Raw genomic sequence first — 15,473 nt, 5'->3', positions numbered from 1 at the left:
TTGCCACATCACCTCAGCCACAAGATCAAAACCAGCAACCACTTAGTTGGGGTTTTTTTGTTTGTTTGCGGGGTTGGTTTGTTTGTTTGTGGGGTTTTTTTTTGTGTGGTTTTTTTTGTTTGGTTGGTTGTTTGGTTGTTTTTTTAAAGCAGAGAAAAAGCAATTTACCACTTGAGGAGGTTGACAGTGTTAACAATATTCCAGCCATTCTGGCACAGGTTCTTTTGGAACTGCCTGAGGACATCTGCAACCCTGATTGCATTGTTCAAATGCACCTCCAGTGAGTCCTTCAGGAGGAGAGATGCGTGGACTTTCACAATCTTCGAAGGCTGAACAAAAAAAAAAAAAAAACAACAAAAAAAAAAGTGCTTAAAGACTTCATTATCAGTCAAAACCCCAAGTTTCAAAATAGATTGGAGAGTGTGAAGAATTACACCTATCCAGCCAGCTGCTCATAGACTTTAGCCTTGTTTCTTATTCCACACATTCTACAGGTTAAAAACTTAAAGCAGCATCAAGGTGAGCATTATAAATAAATCACTAGCATTTCGGTGCTGTGTCCGGGAAAGGAGACCTGTGCTCTCCATCAGCGAGCGGTGGTGCTCTCTGCTGTTCAAACCCAGCACTACCACCAGAAAGCGACACAAGCTTGGATGAAAATAGGATTTGTCGCAAGAAATTTTAACAAACTGGTTTGCACGAGTCTGAATGACTTCTCTGAAATTCATTTAAATTACTGTAAAAGGAGTTTAGACAGCTGGATTGCAGACTACTGAATTTCAGAAAGGTAGTTTCCAAAGAAAGGAAGCACTGAGCCATCACAGAGCTGAGTCCAAGTGGTTTTTTTTTTCCCAATACTGTTTTAATCAGCTACTCCATGAAGTAACTTCTCAGAACTTTTGCCAAGAACACTGAATTATTCTCGCAGGATTTAACCTGCTGTAAGTTAATTTTGCAATCCCAAAACCTCTGCAAAAACAGTGCACAAGATTGAGTCCATTAGAACGGTGTTAACCACTTCCTAAGCATGGGGTCGTCTGTTTGATTGCCTAAACAGTAGCTGCCCTATCCAAAATGACAGCACCTTCAACAGTGACATGTCATCTTAACAGCCGTATTTTAGGCAGACATCATCTCAGTATTCCAGCCATAGAAAGGTGGGGAATGTGTTGGCTTGTGAGAACATAGACTCTTCTTCAGGAATGCAGATTTAAACTTTCAATTATTATTTCTACCTGCAGACTCCAACTAAGCTTGTGTCCTTAGAGCATCCTGGTTGCACCACCACTATGTGATATTTCAAATCCAGCCCTGCATGATATAACCCAGCCCCTACAGACCTGCACATATTCAACTAAGATGGCTACCAAAAAAACCCAGGCAGAATGGCTCCAAGGATCTTTTCCCAACTTTGATACTGAAACAGATCAGGTAGAAACATCTGTTTAAACAACCTCAGTCTGCACCAATACGAGAGTGCGCAGAGCCATCTGGGAACTTCCCATCTGGGAACGTTCATCAGGGAACTTTTCTCCCTTTAAGCAGCAAGAACCTCCTCCTCAAACCCTTCCATACAGATCAACAGCATTATGGAGCAAAAAGAAAATTAGATACAATACTGCTATAATAACCTAAATTTTTGGTTTAAGTTCCTGAAAATAAGTCTGCCTTTATCACAGCAGATGTATCTGTGCCAACAACTAGGGCACCCAGAGCCACGTGAATTCTGCTTTTCACGTGCGGCAAAGACCAGCATTTCTGCTCCTGGTCTCTTCCCTCTTCATCTGTTTTTCACCAAGTGTTTTGTAGCCTGAAACGTATTTAGTGTTCTTGTTGTTGGAATCCGTTTTTGCCACAATCTGGCCGAGAGAGTCTGGGAAACTGTTCCTCACTATTCTGCAACTTTTTTCTCTCTCTTGCTCTTCAAAGAACATCCCTCTTCACAGCTTTCTGAGTTCTCATGAAAGCATTTGACACTGCCATGAAATGGCTTGTTTTTTCCAAGCCCCAACTCACCTCTGCCTGGTTCTTTTCCAACTTATCTTTATCAGCGTGAATCTTGCGCAACAAATTTTTAATTCGCTTGTCACAGAACTGGTACCTTTTGCTGTTGCTCTCGTTCAGCTTTCTCACTTGAGCTACCAGAAAAGAGGAGACCTGGGCAAGGGAGAAGGGAGAAAACAGGAATTAAATCAAGCAGAGATGAGGATGTCATTTAAGAAACCAGTCATCACTTTATGAAGCTCCTGAAATAGACAAAATATCTGTGTACCTTGAAGACAAGGTAGTCTTGGAACTCAGTCAGAGGATTTGCCTACAGATGTTTAACTCCTCTGAAATTTCCAAGACTATTCCCTCCCCTCTTCTAACTCTAACCAGATCAAGACACTGCTGCACCATACTGCCAAACACGTGTGCAACTTACCGTCCAGAGCAGATCCTGGTAATGTATCATCATCCGTACCACATCAGCCGCTCCCTCTGCCAGCTGCTTCTCCTTCCCTTCAGGGATCTTGTTCGGCAGCCCCTTGTGCATAAAGAGGTTTGGGGCCATGACTGTGGAAACATTCCAGAGGTTCATTTTGTTGTTGTTCTCCCTGGCAACCACTTTGCTGAGAAACTCAAGTAGAGCCTGAAGAGAGGGAAAGAGACTTAAGACTGTGGCAATTGCTGGAGAGATCACTTAATTAGCTTTTTCTTCTTGTTATCCATGAGCAAATTCTTTTTCCCCAGTCATGAAGTTCAGTGACCAGTTTCTAATACTAAAATGGCAACAAGCAACTATACTAAGCATACTAGTTTGTCCAGCACTTAGAGATCAGGAGAGACAGTCAGTGTGGGAAGCAGATGGGTTCTTACTCCTTGGCAGGTAGCAATTTACAAAGTCGAGTCGTAAAATTTGCAGAATCTAAAGATAAACCTCTCCTTCTCTTAGTATCCCTTCAAAGCCATTCCCAGATGTGGAAAAATAAACCCTTTTGGATTATTTCTTTCACCTCACGCCTCACCAGAGCCATGACAGATCATCTTTGGCTCGATTATGTATTCCAGAACCCTAAAGTTTTCAGGGTGCTAAGTCAGCCTTGCCTTTAGTACCTAGAAGCTGAACTATGCAAGAGAAAAAAAAAAAGCAGTAGCAACCACCATAGCTCTTATAAAGCACAGAAAGCCAGAGGTGGTGGTTATTTAAAAGTCATGCAGATGTGGCACTTGGAGGTATGGTTTAGTGATGGCCTTGGCACTGCTGGGTTAATGGTTGGACTCAATGATTTTAAGGGTTTTTTCCAATCTAAATGATTCTATGTTTTTTCCAGTTAAAACCAGAACAAGCACTTTTACCTTTAGAGTGTTTCTGTTGGGCTCTGGCAGAATCAGGATCAGGAGGTTCAGCGCTTGCAACCTCTGCTTCAGGTCTGGAATATCTAGATAGGGAGAGCAACAACAGGACAGAGGATTCAGGCTTCTGACACTGTTCTTCTTGAGCAGGGAATCCCCCAAAGAATAAGGCAATTACTTATTGCAGCGTTTGTTGTCTAGGATTTGAAAACTTGCTTTATAGAAGTAAATCAAGCTCATACTGTCCTTATGAAGGGAATTACCCATGTTTTAGAAGACTGGCTCGTTTCCTTCAGAGTACACAGTCTACCAGCAACTCTGATTCCCGTGAAGGGCACCAAATGACCCCATTATTCCCCGTTTCTTGAACAAAGAAGTTGTGCACTGAAAAAGTTAGCTTAACCCATCCAAACCACTCACTGAGGCACAAACCTCAAACCGAGGTGCTTGCAGAACATTGCGTTACCTGCAGTCAAGCCAAGATTGTACACCCTGGCCAGTGGCCACAGCTGAGTTTTCATGTCCTAATTTTTTCAATGACCTAATACAGCATGGCAGCAATGCTGTAGCCTCAAATGACACAACATAATGTAGACTTCAGGATAGTGTACAAAGACATACTCAAGCAAGCACCAGCAACTATGACTCTCAGTCATGCACTGTATTCCCATTGGATCCGCAGGCTCCCAACACACCTGACAAGAGAGTTCAAGGCCACAGGAGCTTTGCAAGAAGAGCACAAACCAAAAAACTGCTGCCAAGCAGGCAGAGCAGGGACTCACTTTGCACAGCAGCAAAAGCAGGGAGGTACTCTGCTGTTAGCAGCGGGGCTGGCAGCTCCCGTATGAACCTCTTCAGCAGCCCAGACACATCATTCTGATGCACTTCATCCCAGCGGAAAAGGCCAGTGTAGAACTCCCTTTCTAGCTTCTGTTCCAGACTCTATTAAAAAGATGGCATTTATTACAAGCAGGTATAAGGGAAAATTCTGTAGCTGAGCACTAGGAGGGCAATCTGTCAAGTCAAAACAGTGCATGGGCCCTCACAGTATGCACTCCCAGATTTCCCAGGGTATTTCTAGTTGTAATTGGAAGGGAGATGAGACAGGTTATTAATAAATATTAATATTTATTATTTTGGGTTATTTAGATACAGCAAATGCTCCCTGATCACCTCTGACATTTTTAAACACTGCTAAAGAGCTCATACCTTGATCCTGGTCTGAGACCCAGAAACTCTCAGAATGCCCTCTGTTTCAAGTCCTCTCTTCTCCAAGCAGGACAACAGCTATTAAAAACGGGGGAAATGAGAAAGCTATTAGGCACAGATGATGAGGAGTCAGCCCTTCCTTTTCACAGGATGACTCTGGGGATCAGAGGTGTGATTGAAAGCAGAAGAGAACTTACTGCCTGGAGTAGCAGAGGAACCTTGGTGTTGGGGAGCAGCTTTTGGTCATTTTCCAACAAAGTGTTGAGTGGAACTCCGAAAAGCCTTTTCTCTACAACAGAAACAACAGTTCGTAAGTCTGTATCACCTCTAATACAGGGCTAAGGGGTATATCATCCCCCACTGCAGACTAAGATGGCACTTTTGCAAGCATAGATACTGGAAAAAGAGAGGAACTGTTAAACAAGACAAATGCATTTAATAGCCAGATATAAATGTGGTACTAGGTCTTGATGTCATGATCCAGTGACTTCCAGGACCAAGGAAAATACACCTGTCACAAGGTTGCTTATCAAAGACTCTCTCTGTCCTAACATTTGGGACATAAATCTATGAGAAGATGAGTGTAAAAAAAAAAGGCACCAAAAAAGAAAAAAACGTAACAAAACACCCCAACTAACCTGTTGTTTTCAGTTTTGCTGCTTTGTTTCTCTTCAGCTCAAAGCCCAGGATATCACAGAGAGCTGTCAGTTCAATGAGGGCCAGTGTGGGGATCTTCTTCATGTCCTGAGCAGACAGATCTCCAATCCTGGTCACTCCTAGTCTGCCCTTGAGGATCTTAAATTTCTAAAGGAAACCACACACACCCAAAAGCTTCAGTTCAAGTTGTCACTTTTTCCACTAGTAAACAACTTTTGCTGTATTCTTACGACTCTTTATCATAACCAGCCACCTGTTCATTCTGCTGTGTTCAAGACCAGACACATGCCCAAAACTGCTCCTACTCAACCACTAGTCGAATAAATATCTTCCCTTTTCAGTATTGCTCTTCGATTATATTGGACATTCCAATTTATCTAAGTTAAAGCCTGATACCCGCCCTGATCTACTTGGATTTTGGAAGCAGTCCAGTTCATCTGCAAAGAAAACTGTTAGGATGATGAATAAGTAAGTCCAGTTACTCTCCCCTTGTCAGAGGAAACAACACAGACCTGTGTCACAATAGATAGTTTCAGATATAAGTCTTACTTCTTTTGACCCTCCACTATACAGTGTCTATCCTTGCCCAACACTGCAAGGATAAAAGCACTATGTACCCAAAAATACCTAATACAGACCCATTGCAACGCTATCCACCGAGGATGTTTCCAAGAGCTGATCATACAACCGAACTGAGTGTCTTGACAAGAACAGATTAATAAATTCTAACAGGAGAAATTCCTTCAGTGCTTACAGTTAGAGCATTTCCATCCTTTAACTTCCTAGATTCAGACAGGAAGGATCCCTTGAGGAGGACAGCTGCTTGCTCTGAGTAGGCAACATCCATGTTGAACGTCTCCTCTTTTCCAGGGTTTTGAACTGTGCGGGAGTAACCCTGGGTTTCTGATACAGAGGAGAAATTGTCTCAAATTTCTGAAAGCCAGGAGGGTGAAGCTTAGAAAACAAGAGTACTAAAAAAGATTTGGTATCATTGTTTTTACAAAATCCTATATTAACATACAAACACAGAGTTCTAATAGCACAGCCCTGACACTGATCAATAGATGAGAATAGTTTGAAGTCATAACATTACAGCTACAATCATCAGACCACTGGTAAGACAAGTATGGTCTTACATTACAGGACACACCTATGGCTAACTTCTCCTTGCACAATTGCATACAGTATTTATAGGATTTCACCACATGATCTTTACTAGACTGATTCTATTTTCATTTTTCAGTTGCTTTCTTGCAGAGTTACCGTTATCAACTTGAGCAGCAAACTATATAAACTATATATAAACTATAACAACAACTATACAAGTGTATCTATCTATCTATCTATCTTTCCTTCCAGTTTCAGCCCTACTTCAGATCCTACTCCTCATTCAGTCCAACTCTACATTTAAAAACTCTCCTTACTTCTCTGTGCATTTGTAGTCTGTAGATTCTGCCACAACAGATCTGGGTTGGACTCCTCTTTCTCTGCTGCTGTCTCCTGAAAAATAAGAAAAATGTTGTTTTCACTAGAATGAAAAGAGGAGCAGAACTGCAGGAAAACAGCTGAAAAGCCAATTGTTATGTATTCTCTGGCAAAAAACCCACAAAAACAGGCATCAAACAAAAAACCCCAAAACCCTCCAAAAAAGGCAGCTCTACTCTTCCTCCAGGATTTTTCAGCTGCACAAGGTCAGCTTATCAGAACTGAACTTAAGAAGTTCTTTTGTTTTGGTTAATAATGATGATTCAACATGTCACTGGAATAAAGAAGACACAAGAGGGCTCCAAATGATGCCAGTGCTCCATGAGGCTGTCATGCTGTAGACACCACATAGAGGCAGGATACAGAATTGTTCCAGCAGCCTCTAGGAAGTTTATGAATCTTCAGGTTTTGTAATAACTTATCAGCACTGCAACCAGGATGTAGAATTTCTCCAATCTCAGCTCCATTTCAGCTCAGGGGATGAAATCATCTCTTTGGACATGACAGCAGCCCTAGACCCAGAAAGGCAAGTCAGCCACCAGAAGGCAACAAGGTCTTTCAAGAGATCCCACTAAATCAACAAACCTCCGAGCTGGCCACTCCGAAAATGTCCCGGACATCACGCACAGAGTGCTTGCTCTTTCTCCGGCGGGAGCGGGAGTAGGTGTCCAGCCGGCGCTGCACAGCGGCCGCTTGGGTCTGGGTCAGGGTGGAGAGCAGCACGAGGTTGTCACTGTCCGAGCCACGGTCTCCGAGGAGCTCGGACAGACCCGCGTCCTGGAGCCACTCAGCTTCAGCTTCTCCCTCTGCCAGGCAAGGGATGAGAAGGCAAAGTGAGCAGATAAAAGAAATTTGGGTGTTTGCAATGCTTCAGAGGCAGAAAACCTGAAGTTTGAGCCATCCCCTTCCTGAGGTGGCAATGGGACATCAGTGGAAGTTTAGGTTAGGTTCCTAACACGTCCTGGTTAGGAAGCCACAGCTGTTCTCAAATTCTTAGCCCTATTCCCTGGTACCCAGCTGCCTGTGCAAAGGGGAGCTCTGACAGCTGGCAATGGAACACAGCCCCCCCAGAGGTAACGGCAGTGTCTCCCTGAAGCACACGTGATCCTTTGACAGCTTTGAGAATGGACAAAAGGTCTGTGAGAAGCCACAACACTGCATATTCGGCTTTTGTACTTTTCCAAATTACTTGGCTATTTATTTTAATTTTTATTTATCTATGCGTATGCCTGTATATCAGCTTCTTTTTTCTTTTAATATCCGGACCCTGATTTGGTAGATTCAAATGTATTTTATTTAATATACTCGCAGAACTATTTGTTTGCACCATCCTTACTCTTTACCTTTTTAAGTGAATTGGTATCCATACACTCAACAAAAGCAAAAACGTTATTCTTGCTCTGTGTATTCCCTTTATGTCTGGGCCTATTCAAAACATCACTAAAATTAAAGACCATTTCAGATTCACAAGGAAGTGTGAGAAGCCTGGAGACAGTACAGCAGCATCACTCAAAAATCTCAAGTTCACTTCATTCCTTAATAAAGTTGCACTTCAAACACAGAAGACAATTTTTTTCTTATGAGTTGCACTCATAAGGAAGTGAGAAAGTGCCCTGAGCAAGGCAGCTACTTGAAATCCAAAGATAAAAGAAACAATTTAGCGGGCAGTTTCAACTTTTAACACAGCAAACACCACAAAGCCTTTTATCTTTTCTGTTCTACGCACCACATGGATTCACTGCAGGCAGCTCCAGTACAGCTCTACCAAAGGTTATATTGGGAAAAGAAAAATCAAAACTGAACTGACACAGAACAGTCCATTCCCAGTCTTTCTGTCCTATGCAAACTTCTATCTCTTCAGCTATCACAGCTGCTCAGGCCAAGTTTTATTATTCCTGCATCAGTAATAAAGCAGCCAAGCAGCTTTTCCTGAGAGATTAAATAACATCATTTTTCTGGAGAAACCTCTGTGTTCATGCAGCTTGCAAACATATGTTGTGACAATTAAAACTCTTCTCAGCCTTCAGAGCATACTATTTGTGGTTTTAGGTGCTGTAACGAAACAGAACATTTCTCTTCATCACACCACAACAGAGCTGGATTTGAAGTCAAATAATTCCCTTAATGAATCTACTGGCAAACTATCTGGTTTTCCTACATGGTCTTGAGTTTTGGTCTTTTCCCGTGCCTGGTTCTACAGTATCTAACAGTTAAGAGCATCCCCCCAGTAGTGCTCATTTGGGCACAGCCACTCGTGGTCCCACTCACAACTCCTCACTGTACATTTGTCCTACATCCATGGTTTCACAGCAGAACAACACACAAAAAGCCTCTGGTTTATTTTGCCTTTGGGAACCAGAGGAAGTGAAATGTATTGCTTGCAAATTTTGAAAATAGCCATTTCAGTCATAACAGGAAACAAATCTAGTACACAACACTAAACAGCAGCCCCTAAATCGAACATCCATGTGAGCCTACTGCCCCTTCTGATGCCAAAGCAGCAGATTGTAATTCCTCTGTTTAATATTTTGGTCCAGTTATGTTTGCCAGTAGCACAAAAGGAAACCAGCAAAACAGGTTATTTATGGGGAAAAGGTTAAAAATGGGAGAGAAACAGGTCAGAACAGAGAGATCCACAGAAGCTGAGCTGCAGGCTTAAACCTGGAGAGCTGCTAAGACTTGCCTTGTGAGCAAGCAGCACTTCAGTGGAGAACAATTAGGAATGATTTCGCAAAAACTAAAGAACACCACTTCTAAACACTTACTTGAAACATAAGCTGGCCACAAAGAGCATTTGTAATATAGCATTCAGTTTCCAAGTATTTAAAGGACAGCTATGGCATCCTACAATTTCAGACTAAACATTAAGCACAGCTTCTTATCTAGTTTTTGAAGGTGGAGAAAGATCACTCTGCAGACAGTTCTCAGCCATGGTTACATGTTGGAAGGAAGTGAACAGGTACTTTAGTGGCAGAGACCCTGTTGTGCTGTCAGGCCCTGGGGAGACCTCGGCAAACAGCAACAAGCAAGGAAAGGACAATGCTGTTTGTATTCCAGGAAAAAGCTACTTTCTGCTCCCATCAACCATTAGCGAGGCCACAAGACCATCAGCACCTTTCAGCTGTCCCAATTCTGCACAGTTACACTCTGACCTCCCAGGTCAGGAGCAGCTTCCCACAACACCTCCCCTCACACAGGGCTTGCACAGGAGCCCAGTTCTCCAACTAGGTCAGCTTTTTTGCAGTGCCTTATCTCCACACAGCCTCCTCACTGTCCCTTGTGCAGTGATTGTGATCAGCCACCTCTCCATGCTGTCTCCAGATGGAGCTGTTTGCCACTGTCCAAGTACAACTTCCTGGAATTTACGCAAAGAGCAATGGTGCCTCTGGCTCTGAGGAGCCTCAAAGCTTCCATGCTCCAACCAGAAGCTGCAGAGGTGTGAAAGCCAACAGGCACCAGTCAAATCCTGCCTCCACACCATCCAAAGTTTCCCCTCATCACCAGTGCTCCCAGCACAACCCTTATTTGCCTAAGCTCCTTTGGAGAAGGCACCAGGAGCCCAAGTGTGCTGCACCACCTTCCCCAGCACACCAGGAAGGCTTTGCTACTCAGAGCATTATTTCAAGTCTGTCTGGTTTCAATGGCCAATTAAGCAGTCAGCTCCTGCCTGACAGATTAACACACGGCATTAAAAGACATTTCCTGCATACACATGGTAATTAAATTGCCTCCAGCATATCAGCCTTTTGGATATCCCAGACAGTCTTTCATCTCATGGCATGGTCTCTTTTCCAGAATCTCCTTCCTGATGCACTCGTTTTCTTGGTTACTTTGCATCTCTTCCAGTTCTAAAAAGCAAACTTACATCCTTTATGTAGGGACACAATCAGCAGACCTTAATGTTTATCATGTCTTGCCTACTACAGCTAACACAGATGGTGATCTTCACATCCTTCTCTCCAGAGCCCCCCTATGAACCCAGGAGAGCTATTGACCCTATTTTTCAAAATGGACCCAGGAAAGGTATGATCCCAAACTGTGGGATCACTGGGTATTTGTCACCACTTATCATCCCTCCGAACACGCCAGGATGTTGTACCTCGCATGTCAAAAGGAAATGCTCATCAGGAAAAGGTTCCTGCTCACCAGTAATAGGACAAGGAGTAAACTGAGGTTCAAACTGAAGGAGGGGAAATTTAGATTAGATATTCAGATGAAATTCTTCCCTGTGAGGGTGGTGAGGCCCTGGCAAAGGTTATCCAGAGAAGCTGTGGCTGCCCCATCCCTGGAAGTGTCCAAGGCTAGGATGGATGTGGGAGGTGTCCCTGCCCATGGCAGGGGGTGGAATAACTTGAGCTTTAGTGTGGCAGTGAGCGTCACAAGGAGGGTGCCAAAAGGCATCCTGGGAAATGTAGTTCCTGGTACTCTGTTGCACATGCCCCGTAGAATACTTATATGTAGTTAAACATCGTTTGTTACTTTTTGAACCTCATATATAAGATGTTGATGTTCTAAATAAAGTTGATTCAGATGCCTGCCACCCCAGGCATCAAGGTCCATGCCCACAGTGCCATCACTTTAGTATCTCTTTCAATGCAAAAAATTCTATGATTCTAGAAGAGGCAACTGTATTCCAAAAATTTTGGAATACGATTGGTTTCAGTTATTCCAAAACACTGCATATAGTTATTTCAGGTTCCACTTATTCCAAAACACTGGATAGCATCAGGGCTACAGAAAGCCCATTAAAAACACCCTACGCACATGAAACAGTTTTCCAAAGAAAGAAAGAAAAAAAAAAAAAAAGAGATATGCTGGAAAAACCTTGTGTGGAAGGACTCAAGGCTTTCTGGATGTTTACTGTGTTTTCTTGAACAGTGAATTAGAGAGGGAACAGTCTGCCTTCCGCAGAAGCAGCTCCCATAAAAGCCACTATGATGAATCTCAGAACCACGTACACAAACAAGCCTTCCAAAACACAGTCAGCTTTCACAGGGTGTTTAACATGCAGCCACCTGCAGTGGGAGTGAGATCCCCTGCACTTAGTGGGGCTGTTTGAAAAAAATCTGGAGCCTTGAACGTGCTCCTGTGACTAACCTTTAGAGTCAGCTTTGCTTCAGAAGCCAAAACCAGGCTGGGCCAGCACTTCCCTTCTGCAAGGCATTACCCACCACCCAATTAAAATAATATGTCTATCTCTGATTGACTGATAATATTCTAACCATACTCCCACATGCTTATAAATTGTTCAGGTGCGTAAGCAAATTTCCTGTTTCAGATGTTCACATTCCTCTCCTCACTCCCAACATTTTTGGCAACCTACCCTCTTGTGTTTTGAGATCTGCAAGGCTGCATTCCTCTTGCTCGGCTTCAGCGCTCTGTTTAATGTTCTCTACTTCTAGCCAAAAACTGTCCATTGACAAGTTGTCCAAAGCCTCTACCCTGGAATTCGTGCCCTCTGACACCAGGGATGCCAAAGGACTCTTCGGAGGAAGCTGGCTCATTTTGCAAGGACAATTTCTGGTGCTGAGAGAGGAAGAGATAAGGAGAGAGAGATTAAGCTACACATATTCACACACAGCATTCACAGTACAGTCTTCACTGATTAACAGCTGCAGTAAAGTCAAACAGAGGTAAGTGCTGAACTTGCTGTGGTTAGTGTTTAGCAACACAGACAAGGTTGGGACTAAATCCCCTAGAGAAGGGGGAAAACTGCAGTCCAAACCTGTGAGAGGACAAAGTATCAACACAGTTTTTCCAATGCTGCCCCTCCAGTGACCTCCAACACACCACCTACCACCACACTCTTGCTTCCAAGACTCCCCTGCAAGCTTGCACAAATACCCTCTACATTCACAGCCAACCAGGATGTTCTCCAAGCTTGGTGTATATGTGCTCCAAGGACCTGGAGCCTGGAAGCTCCCAGCCACAGCAGCCCAAACCCAGCAGGTCTGTGCTCCATATGCAAAAACTGGCACAGCTCCGTCTCTTGCATTTCAGCTCATGCAACAAAAAACTCAGATGGCTGAGGCTCCCTTTTCCTGCTCAGACCAGATTTTTCAGCTGTGAAAGAGCACAAGTGTCCTGGGGAACCCAAGCGTATGGAATTTTCTTACCACCCTGTTGATTTATTCATGGGCAGCCAAAGTCCCAGACTGGCCTTGTTCAGCTTTCAACCTCTGTGCAGATGTTCTCATCACTTCATGAAATAGTGCCTCTCCTAAAATGAATTATAATTTTCTTTAAAGGGTTACAAGCCATTTAAACCCTGTTACACATCTTTTTCAAAGACTTAAAAAAATAGGGATAAGTGGAACATACTTAGCAGAACACCTCAATAGTTCCAATTATGAATACAAAATTAAAGAGGCGGCACACTACACTAACTGTGGGTGGTTTGAGAAACACCTGGGAACAGCCACCACCACCAAACATAGGCCAGAATTCCTTTCTAGTTTCATGAAAAAATAAAAATATAAAAAATAAAAAGGCAGATTGAGTCTTATGCCTTGAAAACCGTGACAACAAAACACACATGAAAAGCAGTTTAGATTCCTAACCCCTGGGCTCTGAAAGTTATAGATGGCAAAATATCTGGAAAGTTTTAGCCCCTTTCATTCCAGAAAGCCATTACTAGCAATTCTGGCACCAACTTGCTTCTGTTAGAAGAAGCATTTCAAGTCATAAAGGGCTAATTTTGAGACACATGTTATAGGACATTCTTAACTTGTATTTATGCATATGCATGCACATCATGCTCACACCTTATTCTAACATGCACATAGGCAGACCTTCTCTTCCAAAGGTCAGAACCAAAGCAATAACCACCACTCCAGGAACAACTGGAGCCAACCAGAGTGTTGACAACAAGAATAAAAGGGATTTGTTTGTTTGATAGGAACACAAAAGTAAAAGACTGAATTGAATCATTCTGCTATCCAGCCCTGGCAAGGGCAGAGGTGATCTGCTTGTTTAATACCCATCTGCTCTTTCCTATTCCTGGATATCCAAATAACAGGTCTCCACTTGACGATGTCGATTTATAGCCTGGTAGAACACTTAAAAAGTAAATCTTAGATTGACTATTTATTTACCTTCACAATCCATGTCCATCTCTCTCAGTTCCACTGCAGTAACCACTCCAAATAATTATTTCCCCTTTGGACTTTTTACTTATATCTTTACCCATTAGGAATTAAAAATTTGGATCACACCCCTCATTAACTCTTCATCTTTAGTACTCCTCTCCATTTTCTCACATTTTCTGACAACCTACTCATAAGATTAAACAAAGCCACCTTGCCAGCATCAAAAAAGACTGTTTAATACCTTGCCATGATATCTCACTAGGATTCTATTTTGCAACAGTCAGTAGACATCAACACTAACACAAAACTAATTGGAAGGAGGCATTTATATTGGAAGGAGGAATTTATATTATCTTGAGGGAGTTGGTTTTGGCCATATTAGTGTCAAAAACACTGGCATAGGAACTTGCACTGAAGAGCAGTCTCTCAACACAGAACACTAAGGACCATCTTACAAGCTCTCCTAATTACACTACTACATGCTTTCAGCAGGCACAAAACTACTCTTCTTGCCCTAAGTTACTGCCCTATACTCCTGTAGAATTTAGTTTATACAGATCAAAGCTGCTCTGAAATGTATCTTTCTTCTGTGTTAAGCTTGGTTTAGAGCTGGCTCATCTAACACCCCTAAAATCTCCATAGATTCACACCAAAACAGAATTTAGGTTTGCAGCTCCAGCAGAACCTTCCCTAGACCTGAGCAGCAGCTTGCACCCAGCAGATGTGCTCTGTGGCAAGCCTGTGTCACACATGGCTGTGACAATCCCTTCCCCATGCCTGCTGGAAAAAACAACACAATTTTAAGCCAACATAAATACAGTCTTCAGCTCTTTCCAAAGAGTGGCTCTTGACTTAAATCTTCTGCATGACTTACATAGATACCAGACCCTGAATGTGAGTTTCAGTCCAGGAGATGTTACTACAAGTGCAGCATTATTTATCTAAGGCATTAGGGCATATTTCTGGTGCACACCTGAGAAGGGTCACAGCATCCTTACAGCCCAGGTTTCAGGTTACAGCCTTGCCAGCAGCTATTTTTGATCTACCTTCAGTCCACACCAAGACTCTTGCACAGAGTACTGGTGTAAGGATATAGTTTTGCCACACAACAGCAAACTGCTGTCCCCATCCCACTCTGACTGTCTCCACACCACCCAGTTATTTTGCTTCCTTCTACAGCTGGAAATACAGATATTCTACTACTGCTTGCACCAAAACGCCCCCTGACCAGTCACACTATAAAACTACTCTAGAAAAGCCATCTCTGAACTACTTTTGTGTCAAGCAACTTAAAAGGCATCCTGACTTTTTTTTCTCAAAGGACAACACCAAAGTCAAGCGTTTACATTTAGAAAATGTTTTATTTTCTGGTCTAAGTATCTTTTTTTTCCTTGAACTCAATGCCCAGTGCTTTGTAAATACAGCTACCCAGGTGGAAGGTTAATTTTAGATTCAGTGCACCTGAAAGATTGTTCTTCCTCATTGCATTCCCGAGTCAACTGGAGGGCAACTTGTGGCGTACAAACATAGCAACAGTTTAGACTGAAGGCAGAGATTGTTGGCTTAAAATGTTAATCACTTGGTTGCAACTGGGCAAAGAGGAGGTAGAATAATCAAATTCACACTGTTGCACTGTCAATGTAACTAAAAGCATCAGATTATGAAGCTGTAAAAATTAATCCAACAAAAAGTAAACTG

General features: G+C 42.8%; 1 protein-coding gene across 3 annotated transcripts in view; it reads right to left on the bottom strand.

Annotated features, from left to right (window-relative positions):
* Positions 1-15,473, bottom strand: part of ARHGAP40 (Rho GTPase activating protein 40) — a 38,074-nt gene that overhangs the window by 3,776 nt on the left and 18,825 nt on the right. For 2 of the 3 annotated variants that reach the window (XM_039386761.1, XM_027711626.2), the window contains exons 2-13: positions 12,011-12,213; positions 7,273-7,493; positions 6,627-6,702; positions 5,957-6,105; positions 5,184-5,349; positions 4,743-4,834; positions 4,546-4,623; positions 4,119-4,278; positions 3,340-3,422; positions 2,426-2,632; positions 2,017-2,157; positions 169-329 (exon numbers count right to left, since the gene is read on the bottom strand). In XM_039386761.1, coding sequence (XP_039242695.1) covers positions 169-329; positions 2,017-2,157; positions 2,426-2,632; positions 3,340-3,422; positions 4,119-4,278; positions 4,546-4,623; positions 4,743-4,834; positions 5,184-5,349; positions 5,957-6,105; positions 6,627-6,702; positions 7,273-7,493; positions 12,011-12,191 — 1,715 coding nt within the window. In that variant the 5' untranslated portion in view covers positions 12,192-12,213. Of the gene's footprint in view, positions 1-168; positions 330-2,016; positions 2,158-2,425; positions 2,633-3,339; positions 3,423-4,118; positions 4,279-4,545; positions 4,624-4,742; positions 4,835-5,183; positions 5,350-5,956; positions 6,106-6,626; positions 6,703-7,272; positions 7,494-12,010; positions 12,214-15,473 lie in introns of those variants that run through there. The other variant, XM_039386760.1, reaches the window with a different exon arrangement.

The sequence above is a fragment of the Pipra filicauda genome, unplaced genomic scaffold (genome assembly GCF_003945595.2).
Source record: "Pipra filicauda isolate LSUMZ 115617 unplaced genomic scaffold, ASM394559v2 scaffold4_size7858003_pilon, whole genome shotgun sequence".
NCBI lineage: Eukaryota > Metazoa > Chordata > Aves > Passeriformes > Pipridae > Pipra > Pipra filicauda.
The sequence above is the reverse complement of the archived record's forward strand: the minus strand, read 5'-3'. Positions and strand labels throughout refer to the sequence as shown.